The 13,738-nt window shown below is 42.9% G+C and overlaps 1 protein-coding gene across 1 annotated transcript in view; it reads left to right on the top strand.

Annotated features, from left to right (window-relative positions):
• The window catches only part of LOC135525698 (ral GTPase-activating protein subunit alpha-1-like), a 118,371-nt gene that overhangs the window by 7,844 nt on the left and 96,789 nt on the right, over positions 1–13,738 (top strand). The window contains 6 exon segments of the mRNA XM_064953487.1: positions 9,731–9,841; positions 9,974–10,023; positions 10,504–10,561; positions 11,516–11,559; positions 11,761–11,938; positions 13,329–13,444. Of these exon segments, the coding sequence (XP_064809559.1) occupies positions 9,731–9,841; positions 9,974–10,023; positions 10,504–10,561; positions 11,516–11,559; positions 11,761–11,938; positions 13,329–13,444 (557 nt within the window).

The following is a 13,738-nucleotide window of genomic DNA, read 5'->3' as shown; positions in this document are numbered from 1 at the left end:
TGTCAAAAGAACCAACTCACACAGGCAATGTGTATGGTTGGACCCAGTCAGTGTTACCAATCACAGTAGTGTGATCATGTGCTGTAGACAAAGACTTGGCAGAATTCAGTGTTGTTGACTACAGTCTTCATGTAAACATGACCAGAGAGGGGGCCAGCCTCTTCACACACTAAGGTTGCTTCCCAAACGTCACCCTATTCTCTATGTAGCGCACTACTTTTGGCCAAAGATTTGGTTTTTAAAAAGTAGGGCCAGTTTCCCAGTATTTTTTTCCATAGCAAAAATGAAAACACAAAGCAGACTAGGGCTGACCCCATTTAGTCGACAGGTCGATAGGCTGTTGGTCGACCAAATTTCTTTCTGTTAATGCATTCAATATATTGTTATTATTATGAGTCGTGTACCGTTCTCATTGTTGGAGTGGACGTGTGGTTTGCAGATCTCACCAACCAAAGTTTTGTTTTATATCATTCCAATTCATGAGTTTTGTCAATTTATTAATTGTCTTTTGTTCAGTAAGGACACACACCTGATTTTGCATATAAATGTAGGCTACCTGATCTGTGTGCAAATGTACCCCTATAAATGTGTCCATTTGGGGACCTCTGGTACTATTTCTGATTGTCTTATCTCACCACCAGTAATGAGTTTTGAGCTTAAAGCTTAAAAAAAAGAAATAAAGATTACAAATATCACATCAAACAGCAAGTAAACAGTCTGTTTTTAGAATCCATTGAGAATGACAATAGTTACTCAATGTATTTTACTATTATTTCCAGCTATCTCCCTTTCGATAACCAGTCGGTATGAAAGGGAAACATGTAATGCTCTAACCCAGTGGAAACGTCATAAAATACCTGATTTAATTCTTATCTCTTGCACAAATAGCCTACAGTTGTGTCTGTCCCGAGGGCCCAGAATATTGTTGTTGCGAGTTTGCTAGCTGGAGCTTCGGGACAGTTACAGTTGATAAGTCGATACAATGTTTCAAGTTTGTTGCAGACAGCCAAGCGTAGCCAATTGGATTTCTTGGGTATTTTTTTATCAGGGTATTTTTGACCTGCAGGCCGCAATTTTTTGTTGGCTTTATGTAGGATATTTTTACATAGTTGACAATAGGAGTTACTTTAGATTTGTATAATTTTATTTTAGATTGAATTCAGATTAACCACATGACAATGATTTTGAGTTACAAAACCTATTATAAATTAAATATAACCGTAAATATAACTGATATGCAGATTGGTAGAAATGGTGAGATATAAATTGGCACTCCAAATGGAAAAGGGTGCCGACGCCTGGTGTACTTCAGGAGTGTAACGGCAGGATCTGAGAAGGTCTGCAGCAGTGGGAGGAGGAGGGCTGGGAACAAGTATTTTTCTTCTAGTTAGGCTATCTTGATCTATTGCTTCCTCTTGAGTCATTTGTGTGTCTTAATTATTGAATCAAACAGTGTGCATAAAGTGTCAGACAAGCTCAGTGCATATAGTTTATTTTATTAAAACACAGGGTGTGTCTATATATGGAAAAATACACTCTTTACAATTTTGGTTTTCGCCAGACACTATTGGACCCATGTCGTCCGAAAAGTTATACTTTTTATTATAAATCTGTCCATAAAACATTCTTCCAAGAGTCTTGATGATCATCCAGGTGCTTTTTGGCAAACTTGACTCAAACTTTTGGATGAGATGGGTCCCATTTAAGTCTGGAGAAAACCACACACTGTATTCCACGGTAAGAACCTCATACCAACGGTCAAGCATGGTGGTGGTAGTGTGATGGTTTGGGGATGCTTTGCTGCCTCAGGATCTGGACAACTTGTCTTAATAGAAGGAACCATGAATTTAGCTCTTTATCAAAGAATTCTACAGGAGAATGTCAGGCCATCCGTCTGTAAGGTGAAGTGCAGCTGGGTGATGCAGCAAGACAATGATCCAAAACACACAGTCAAGCCTACATGAAAATGATTAAAAAGCAACAAATTTTAAGTTTTAAAATGGCCTAGTCAAAGTCTTAATTGAGATGTGGCAAGACTTGAAATAAGCAGGTCATGCTTAAAAACCCGCAAATGTTACAGAGTTAAAGCAGTTCTGCATGCAAGAGTGAACCAAATTCCTCCACAGCGATGTGAGAGACTGGAAGCATCAACAACTACAGGAAGCATTTAGTGGCAGTCATTACAGCTGAAGGTGGCACAACCAGTTACATGTAAGGGGGCAGTTATTTTTCACACAGGGGAATTAGGATTTGCATAAATAAAATGGTATACATTTTTTAGCTCAGGTTCCCTTTATCTAATATTAGGTTTTGGTTGAAGATCTGATAACATTCCGTATCAAAAGCATGTAAAAATAGAGAAAATCAGCAAATACTTTTTCACGGCACTGTATATATAGGGTGCCATTTCAGATGCATGCTGCCTCTTTCTGATAAAGAGACTCTTGTGTTCTATTTTTGAACTGCAATACTGCTGCTTGGCTTGCTGCTATCTCAGCAGAGCAAGTCAACAAGAACATGCCCCCATTCCCCAAGCTAAGCCATTGTTTAGGACAGAGCAGTTCCGGGCTGGCCCTCAACTGTGCAAACTGAGGAAACTGGATGTGTGTGTGTGTGTACTGTTTGGCATATATTAATATTACCTTTTTGACAAGTGTCGTTCTTCAGCCAAGCCATGTCAAAATTAGTTAGGATTAGTTGGTACCTTTGGCCCCAAAATAGTTTTCTTCATGTTGGATTTGTCACGTGCTGAGCTGAGAAGTGTTGCAGTGATGCAGATGGACTGTCATAGAGAGGAGAGTTTTGTTAAGGAGAAATGTTTGAGCTTTGTTTAATGGTACAGGACAATTTAACAGTAACAGAATGATGCTGAGACTCAGATTGTTCACTTTAAAATGCATGTCAAACAAAAAAACAATGATTGCACTTGAAGAACAGTGCAGATCAGATGCAAGGTTTGGGAACAGAATGACGCACAAACAGCACAAACTGTTATTCTGTTACCAAACTTTGCATCTAAATGTGTTGTAAAAAATGTCTGTGGAAATTGTTCAAAGTAGTCATTGTTTTTAAAATGTATGCCAATCTGAGTCTCAGAATTGTTTCTTGGCTGCAGTTGACTGAGTCTCTTCCGTCATTTATTTCAGATATGCTCCATAGCACCGAGAGGTCAGAGAAGTATGTGTGTTTGTGTGTGGCACCAGTGAGAGAGAGTTTCCAACATGGGTCCGCCTGAGGCCAAGTATTTGTTTAGTGATTCAGACAAGAGAAAGAAATAACTGTTGGAAGTATCTTACTTTGCTAAATCACATCTCTTCCTGTCTCTCCCATGACTCTGCCATCTCTCCTCTCTGGCTCTGTTCAGGAGTAGACTAAATGATGTCACAGGGGATTTAAAAGCCTCTTCCCTGAGATTCTACAGGCTTCAGGGAGACTGGACAAGATAGGAAGACATGCATGCTTCCATGTGCCTGTCTTTTCCTGTTCTGTTTTCCCTCTGGCAGGCTTCTCAACACTATCCTGGCGGTGTCCTTCACAAGACCCTCCCAGGCTGATTAGTGTGTTAATGAATATGGTGGGCTCTGGGCAGCAGTCCCTCAAGGCTAATTCAACAACTATTATCTGTGTGTGTGTGCAGTGTTACCCCTCTGATATTTTCCAGTAGCTGTGGCAAAGGTAGCATAAGGGGGACGCAGAGATTTATTTTGCTCTTTTAACCCACGAGAGTTGATATCAGTGCCCCTGTGGAAATCAAATTAGCATAATAAGAAAATTCCTATATAAATCTGTCTGTTTAGAGGCGGCTACAAGCTCCACTCCGTGTGTGCACACGGGTGGAGTTGTTTTCTGGGGGGCAGTAGACTCTTTTCGTTGCATTCCATGCAGAGAGCAAGTCCGCCTTGTGTAGTATCTAACCGCTAGGGGCTTGGGAGCCAGAGTAGCTGACTAAGTAAGAGGGGCCGAGGCACTCTTTTTGACTCTCGTTAGTGACAACATTTGAACTTCCGATCCGGTGTAATGCCTGTTTACAAATACTAGCTCACTAGCTACTTGTTAGCCTAGTCTGGTGTTATGTGCTTTACAACACTCCTTTTTAGCCACAGGAGCAGAAGCAAGCATGTCTCTTTTTGAATTTCAATTGCTGTAAAATGGGCAGAAATCTCCAGGGATTTTGTCCCCAAAATTCTTTTGAATTATCCGTTTTGTGTGGATAACATTATTGGATCCCAGCTTCGGCAAACTCAGGCAGGGAGGTCTACAACTACAAGGGCTCCTCTCAAATGGTCCTGACGGCAGTCTGCGATGCAAGGTACCACTTCATCACCGTGGGCGCATATGGTCGGGAGGGAGATGCGGGAATCTTCTCACAAAGCAAGTTTGGCTCCCAACTCATTGCAGGCCAGCTGCCACTACCAAGGCCAGAGTGCTTGTTGGGGACCCAAACACTGAGCCTGTATGTCTTCGTGGGATACAAGGCGTTCCATCTCAGGGTAAACCTGATGGAACCATATCTGGGTAAGATACGCTAAATACATGTGACTATATACATAGGATGTGAAAATTATATCAATTTAGACATTGAAATGATATGCATAAAAGTGAACAGGCATCTTAGTAAGAGAATAGGGGCTTATGTCCAAAGCATATGCTACACAGTTGTTACAGTACATATTTCATAACCTTCATGTTCCTGTTCAATACTAATGGAAATGCTTATTTTATTCAAAGGTTCTTCTGGCCTTGATGACACCAAGAAGATCTACAACTACCTCCACTCAAGCCATAAGAATTTCAGAGAACTGCTTTGGGATCCTTGCTGCAAGATGTTGATGTTGCCCCAGAGACCATTGTGAAGGCCTGCATGGCCCTGCACAATTAGCTTTGCACCACATACACTAATCATTGACAACACAGTCATCACTCCACAACCACTGGGGACCTGCGTACAGGAGAGTGGAGACAGTTTCCTGGACCCAAGAAACATGTAAACATTGGAGTGTGCTTTGGAAAACATGTCCACACATACGTTTCTTTCAATGTCTGTTTATGACGTGGTCCTACACGCTTGGTTTTGCTGTTTGGATTTGGCTGTTTTTCTCACAATAAAGTACCTCCATGACAGTCACTTCATCCTTGTTTTAGTTTTTCATATTTTTTGGAGGTTAGACCCTTAAGACATTTACCTGACCTTGTGTCATGTGTAGTGGCCTTTCATCTAAGACTTTCCTGCTATGGTACATGGTTGAGACTGATTGTCCAGGCTCTAGACAATATGGATAAACCCTCAAGACATTAACATCATCTACATAACAAGGTTGTACATGGTCATGTAGTGGTCTTTCAATGGAGTCCGCCCTGCTATGGTACATGGGTGAGTGTCCAGCTGTAGACAATAAAGACCCCACCCCCCCAAGACATTAACCTCATCTACATAACAAGGTTGTACATGGTCATGTAGTGGTCTTTCAGTAGAGTCCGCCCTGCTATGGTACATGGGTGAGTGTCCAGCTGTAGACAATAAAGACCCCCCCCCCAAGACATTAACCTCATCTACATAACAAGGTTGTACATGGTCATGTAGTGGTCTTTCAGTGGAGTCCGCCCTGCTATGGTACATGGGTGAGTGTCCGGCTGTAGACAATAAAGACCCCCCCCCCCCCCCCCCAAGACATTAACCTCATCTACATAGCAAGGTTGTACATGGTCATGTAGTGGACTTTCAGTGGAGTCCACCCTGCTATGGTACATGGGTGAGTGTCCAGCTGTAGACAATAAAGACCCCCCCCAAAAAGACATTAACCTCATCTACATAACAAGGTTGTACATGGTCATGTAGTGGTCTTTCAGTGGAGTCCGCCCTGCTATGGTACATGGGTGAGTGTCCAGCTGTAGACAATAAAGACCCCCCCCAAAAAGACATTAACCTCATCTACATAACAAGGTTGTACATGGTCATGTAGTGGTCTTTCAGTGGAGTCCGCCCTGCTATGGTACATGGGTGAGTGTCCAGCTGTAGACAATAAAGCCCCCCCCCCCCAAGACATTAACCTCATCTACATAGCTCACGTACGAAGAAGTACATGTTTACTTAGTGACTGATGGATTGAAAACGGTAATAACCAGGCAAATACATTTGCAGACCTTTTTAGATATTTACCATCACAAGAGGAAAATAGTGACATGTAATACACAGGTGAAAAGTGATGAAAGGGGAAATAAGAGAAAAGACGCAAAGTAACATGTGAATGAGGAAATAAGTCAATATATATATAAAAAACAGTGAATAAGAAATAAAGCACATAACAGTTTCTGGGGAGTGGACGGAGCAGACACATCATGTCCCTGAGAAACGGGGTTATCAGAAGGACTAGACACAATCCATCGTACGTACCTACACCATGACGTCGTAGACGGCCTTTTGTGCCGTTTCTGTGACTCCATTTCTTTAAGTCATCCATCTGCTGTCTTCCTCTTCCGGCCATTGGACCTGGGCGGGGAGATGGGGCGGAGGTTGATGGAGTTGCAGGGCAGAGGACAACGGTGCACCTGGATGGTGCATTGGGTGTTGGTGAGAAGGACCTGGGCATTGGGGAAAGGGAGGAGATGAATCAATGGACCCTCAGGGCTCTGCTCTGTCTCTGAGTTGTCCCAAACACCCCTACCTTCCAAAATCTACAAGCAGATGGCAAAAATACATTAGAATACAATGCATGGAATCTTAAAACATTCCATGGGCTCCTTTTGAGTTAAAAGGTTTACCCAAAATAACTGAATTCATGAACATCTCAATTTAATTAGCACACACACAACACTGTCTATTTTCAGATGTTTGAACTAGCCCTGCTAATAATTATAATTTGACAACACTATTCACCAATTTGTTAGTCGCTCTGGATAAGAGCGTCTGCTAAATGACTTAAATGTAAATGTAACACAGGCACAGAATATTCCCCAGTCACAATTTCTTCCAGCCAGAAAAGAGCTGATTTCACATGTTCTAACGAGGTCTACGAAACATAAGATCACAAACGCACACAATGACGAAGACTCCAATATGACAGATACGGTGTGTACATCTGAGTGTTTCACGTTCACACAAAGCCAATCCAGTTGTCAGACAATCAGTGGGGGACACACCCTAGTGGCAGCCCCACTCCTAGTCTCCTCACCCTTTTCAGATTGCGAACACACTGGTCCCGAATCTTTCTTCATGTTTCTTTGATATCAGTATCCCTGTTCAAATTTCGTGAGTTCTCCCTCCAGCTGTTGTTTTTTTGCGTGCTTGTCGGAATACGACCTCATTGAAGGGTTGTAAAGGTTCTCGTGTTCTCACCAGCTTGCACAGGCACTCCTCGAAACTGGACATGGACATAATTGTGCTTAGCAAATCTCAAAATAAAAGCACAAAAAAAGCAAGCTTGCAGAAAACTTACTCAATACTGCCCCTCAGTCTTTGCAAGGAATGACATGTCGGTCTCAAATAACTGCTTTGAGTTTAGCCCGTGTACCAGTAAAACAATAAAATATGGAAGTAGTATAGAGCCTGGAAAAAGGGGTTAAATATGGGTAAAGAAAAATGGTGTCATTTCCTGATCTAACTTCCTTTTGATATATTTTTTGCCTTTTTTTCTGTGTATGAATCTGTTATTCAATGTGTTTCTATGGGCTAATAGGAGTAACACTAAATTCAATGTTTAAAATGTGTAGATATTTTTTATACCTAAAATTTTCAATAAAATGTCTAAATGATTCTTGGTATGACCATCTTAAAACAGTTTCCTGCAATTTGAAACATTTTACCATGGGTCGGGGAGAATTTTACAGTTTTGTTTATTTTTTGTATTTTACCCTATTTTTCTCCCCAATTTCGATCTAGTTTCATCGCTGCAACTCCCAAATGTGCTCGGGAGGCAATGGTCGAGTCATGCGTCCTCCAAAATATGACCCGCCCAAACCGTGCTTCTTTACCCCCTGCCCGCTTAACTCGGAAGCCAGCCGCACCAATGTGTCGGAGGAAACGCCGTTCAACTGACGACTGAAGTCAGCCTGCAGGTGCCCGGCTCGCCACAAGGAGTTCCTAGAGCGCGATGAGGCAAGTAAAGCACCCCCGGCCAAACCCTCCCCTAAACCAGACGACGCTGGGCCAATTGTGTGCTGCCCTATGGGACTTCCGATCACAGCCGGTTGTTATGCAGACTGGGATCGAAGCCGGGTCTGTAGTGACGCCTCTACCACTGTAGATGTGGTGCCTTAGACCGCTGCTCCAGTCGGGAGACCTGAATTTGACACATTTTACACTATTTTCCTGCAATTCTACCCATTTTTTAATGTGTCTGAGAGTTTTAAAGCTACACTGGAAAAAAAATATAAACACAACATGCAACAATTGCAAAGATTTTACTGCATTATAGTTCATGTAAGGAAGTCAGTCAATTGAAATAAATAAATTAGGCCCTAGTCTATGGATTTCACATCACTGGGAATACAGATGTGCATCTGTTGGTCACAGATACCTTATAAAAAAAGGTTGGGGTGTGGACCAGAAAACCAGTTAGTGTCTGGTGTGACCACCATTTGCCTTATGCAGCATGACACATCTCCTTCGCATAGAGGGGATAAGGCTGTTGATTGGGGCCTGTGGAATGATGTCACACTCCTCTTCAATGGCTGTGCGAAGTTGCGGCAACTGTAACACGTCTCATACTTGTCGATCTAGAGCATGCTCATCATGTGTGACGTCTGGAAAGTATGCAGGCCATGTAAAGTGTTAGTCCCATTTTTCATGAGCTGAAGTAAAAGATCTCAGAAATTGACTGATTTCCTTCTATGAAATGTAACTCAGTCAAATCTTTGAAATTGTTGATTTTATATTTTTGTTCAGTATACCATGGAAATTGTTGCAACACAATTCCAGGCAGCCTTTGCTCATGCACCCATATGTTTACCAGTCACATTGCCAGAGTGAGAGCTTCCAAGCCCATTCTATTCATTCTATTTCTATGAATAGCCCCTCCAGGCTATTCATAGTAGCTCTTTGGTGAATGATAACAGGTGGGGAAATGACTGTGACTGAGCAGTGACTGAGTCTTTGAAGTTCAATAAAACCTCCAGGCTTTACTGCAGCTTTCGTGTGACCTGACCAGGAAAACCTCCTGGCCCCTAGTCATTTTAAGTGTAGTTGAAATCCAGGGCATTTAAAGCCTGTATGACATTGATTATTCTTCTCAGATAGCAGCCTCAACTCTGAATCATGATGTCTGCTTGTTTGCATTGCTGTGTGGTTTAACAGTACATCTTTCTCCTCTTTCTCGATCTCTTCTCCTCTCTTCTCCTCTCTTCTCTCCTCTCCTCTCTTCTCTCCTCTCTTCTCTCCTCTCTTCTCTCCTCTCTTCTCCTCTCTTCTCCTCTTCTCTCCTCTCTTCTCCTCTCTTCTCCTCTTCTCTCCTCTCTTCTCTCCTCTTCTCTCCTCTCTTCTCTCCTCTCTTCTCCTCTCTTCTCCTCTCTTCTCCTCTTCTCTCCTCTCTTCTCCTCTCTTCTCCTCTTCTCTCCTCTTCTCTCCTCTCTTCTCTCCTCTCTTCTCCTCTCTTCTCCTCTCTTCTCCTCTCTTCTCCTCTCTTCTCTCTTCTCCTCTCTTCTCCTCTCTTCTCCTCTCTTCTCTCCTCTCTTCTCTCCTCTCTTCTTCTCTCCTCCTTTCTTTCTTTCTTTCTTTTCTTTCTTTGTTTCTCTGCAGAAAATGCAGAGTCGGGGGACCTGAAGCATTTCTTTGACCAGTACTACTCTCACATCTACTATGTGTTCTTTGAGAACTTTGTTATCATTGAAGTCAGTCTCAAACAAAAAGGTGAGAATAAAAGTTTGAGAATAGTCTGGTTGGTTGACATGAATGTTATTTTCACATTACTGCAGGATGTTTTACAGTCGCTAGTCATGGTATTGTTTCAGACACTTCCTCACGTTCTCTTCTCTTTTGCAGGTCACAAATCACAAAGGGAAGAACTTGACTCCATTCTTTTCATATTCGAGGTAAGACAGTTACTTCTGCAATATTGAGGAGTTGTTTTAAATGAGTGTCCCAATTATTTTGAGAGGGATGGATTCTGAATGCGTAGATAGCAGAATGGAGTAGGTGTAACAGAGAGTTGGCCTAACACCCCCTCCCCCTCCCCCACCAAGCAGGTTAATGTGTAGGCTACTGTAAATCAGAAAGTGGAGTGCTTCTTTACGTGTTTGCTTGACAGCTCCTTAGTCCCCATGTGTGGAATATCCCTTCACCTCACCTGTCCCTTGTTGTCTCATGGTCTTCTTCGTATGGAGTCAGAGACGTCTACCGCTTGGCTGATGATATAGCTCATCCACAACAGAGAGGCTAGACCACTGACATTCTTTGGACAATTGACATTATATTCTCCAATGAAGATGGATTCATTTGTTTAAACTCAGTAGTGATACTGACACTGGCTTTCATACCACTCCTAACTGTTATATTCTATGTTCTGTTAACAGAAAATTCTGCAACTCCTACCAGAGCGAATACAAGGACGATGGCAGTTCCACAGCATAGGTACATTTGTACTAGGCCTTTGTACATGTTGTGTTGCCATTGAGTGTGGACATCTTCATCAGATGAGTGGGAATGTGTTTGTTTTGCTCTAGATCAGGGATGGGCAAACATTTTACGTGGGTGAACGCATAATTTTAGAAGCCCCCCTCTTGACAGTCGAGAGTTAATTTCCTGCAATTCTACACATTTTGCCGTGAGGTTTAGATGACATTTTGCCAGTTGCCCATCCCTTCTCAAGACTTTACCTCATGATCAGACATTTGGTACCATCATGTGTTTGAAAAGCAGGTTAAGCCAGTTTAGTGTGTATCAGGCCCTTACCAATGTCTGTATTAGTACTGACTGTAGCCACATGATTTGTAACATGCATTTGGAGTGAGAGTGAAGCATATTAGTGCACTGCCCTCTCCTCACCCCTCCACTAGGTGGTCTCTCCTTTTCCACTGCTCTCTCCTCACCCCTCCACTAGGTGGTCTCTCCTTTTCCACTGCCCTCTCCTCACCCCTCCACTAGGTGGTCTCTCCTTTTCCACTGCCCTCTCCTCACCCCTCCACTAGGTGGTCTCTCCTTTTCCACTGCTCTCTCCTCACCCCTCCACTAGGTGGTCTCTCCTTTTCCACTGCCCTCTCCTCACCCCTCCACTAGATGGTCTCTCCTTTTCCACTGCCCTCTCCTCACCCCTCCACTAGGTGGTCTCTCCTTTTCCTCTGCCCTCTCCTCACCCCTCCACTAGGTGGTCTCTCCTTTTCCACTGCACTGAGACCACTGTGCAGTTGGATACAAAGCCCACCCAGACAAAGCCAAGGACCTGGGGATGAGGGTCTCCCAGGTCTGACCCAGAACTCTGACATGTGCTGTAGTATTGGGGGCGGGGCTGTTTGGGTGTGGTAAGGGCAGGGGGAGTGGCAGTCCGGTTGTTGATATTCCATGTGATGCGTTTTGTTGTCCTCACAGGCCTCATTCTGAAGAAGTTGTTGCACACTGGGAACTCTTTAAAGGTACATCAGAGTGGTCCTTCATTCGCCAGTAGCATCGCCAGTAGCCAACCTGCCTCTGTACATGCAGTACTTCTGTTTTTGCTGTTGCCTTCGTCTTTCGCCATGGTGTTGACTGATATGGGTATTTGGTAATAGAATGCTCATAAATATAGAAAGGCTCGATTGTATTTCTGTTCCTGACTGTGTCTCTCTCCCCTGTAGATCCGAAGGGAGGGTGTGCGTCTGTTCCTGCTATGGATGCAGGCCTTGCAAGGCAACGCACTGAGAGAGCAGCTATGGATTTTTGCCTGTCTGATCCCTGGCTTCCCATCTCCCCAGTCAGAGCTTGGCCCTCGAACCCTGGACAACCTGGTCAACCCCCCTCTCAGCCTCCAGGAGAGTTAGTATCTCTACACCTATCACCTTGCTAGTGACTGTAGTTATAAGGAAAAATTTTGAGGTTTACCATTCCAGACCTGCCAACATGCATGCATTTTGCGTACCAACTACGCAATTCTCTGTCCGTGTATGCAGGTTCGAGATCCAATGTTAAAAGTACACAGAAATGAATAGGGCCTGATTTAAAATATTAATAATAGTAATGTAATTACACTTGAATAAAAAATGAATCCACTGAGAAAATCTAACATCCCGATTATCAAGCCTCAACATACAGACATGTACGGATGCAACATACAGACGTACGGAATTTGTGTCAATGGACATAAAAACACAATTATTGGATGTAGCTATGCCCTGTCTGCCCCTCCTCCTGTTTGTTGTGATAAGTGTTGACTTTGCCCACTGTCAGCTGTACGTAAACACATGGACAAATCCCTTTTCGACTCCGTGTGTTGTGGAAAGGTAAACACTAATTGTTTCAAGCTAACGTTGGTGAACATATGATGGACATTCAGTGGGCTCTAAAGTGCCAGCAGTTCACTCGCATTTTCTAGTGAAAGAAATGAAATGCAAATGTCGCATTTGTGCGAGTGTGATATACATTTTATTCTGCGTCCCATTCGTTGTATTTTCCACGTAACATTACGAGGATCACGCAACCTGATGGACTGTAACTGTCATAAAAAGCATTACAAAGTATAATCAAAAATAAATATTAACATCTTGGCATTAAATGGAGTCGTGAGTTTAGAATACTGTGTGATGGAGAATGAATGAGTGTCCGGTATTATCTACAGAGGCAATGCTTCTAAAATGCCTTTGCAATAGATTTGAGATTTTATACATTTTGAAAATCTGAAATGATGTATGCGCTGCAAAGATTCAAAAGTCATCCTTTACATAGGCCGAAACAGCGGACTCTTCTAGCGGACAGCGTTCAGATTCTCTTTGCGGTAGCCTACTTAAGCTTTGTGCAACCAGTTTGCGGTCTGTCGACGTGATCATTTGTGTTTGTTTTTATGTTTTCGAAATGATTTTGCTTTTAGAATTGCTTAGGAACCGTGTCTAAAAAGCCAATACTTGTGAGATTGGCCCTGTTTGAGAGGTGACGAGCGTTCCTCTACTATAGAGACTAAACTTGGGAGCGTGTGCTACGGAAAATGTTATAGATAGTTATCTCTAATTTGCCTGTGCACTTCTGGTACTCTAAAAAGTTGGACAGGGTTGGCAGGTCTGCTGTTCTGCAGCCTAAGCATATTTCAGATTCAAACTCCTATGGCCAATGTCAAACCTAATTATCAGTCAAGCCCATGGGGCTGATTTATTTAGCTTTTTCTCCTTTTTTATCTCCTCCTATATTGCTTTCCCTTCTTCTTCCATTCCTTCAGCTCAAGTTACTCCAGAAGAGATCAGTCCCCTGGTCCCTCCTCAGGCAGGGGATAAAGCCCAGGAAGACCTCACAGGATACTTTCTAGAGGCTCTTCTGAAATACATGGTAAACCAGGTACTCTTCCCTTAATTACTAACAGTGCTAACATGCTTGGCATGGATGCATTACCTACTACCTACCAGCAAGCCCTTTGAGATGGACATCTGTCTGCATGCTGAGAAGTGCAAATGACCGTAACCCCCTGAAAACTTCCTTACATCATGTTAAGTCACCCACAATGAACTCAGTTAAAAATTAAACGGGATCAACACCATAGCTCATATGTATAGCTCAAACTCATTATTAACGCTGTGTTGCATCAGCATGCTTTTGCTGCAGTGTACTGTATGCTCACACACAAACACACTG

This window comes from Oncorhynchus masou, chromosome 32, assembly GCF_036934945.1.
Source record: "Oncorhynchus masou masou isolate Uvic2021 chromosome 32, UVic_Omas_1.1, whole genome shotgun sequence".
Taxonomy (NCBI): domain Eukaryota; kingdom Metazoa; phylum Chordata; class Actinopteri; order Salmoniformes; family Salmonidae; genus Oncorhynchus; species Oncorhynchus masou.
This window is presented reverse-complemented; position numbering and strand designations above follow the sequence as displayed.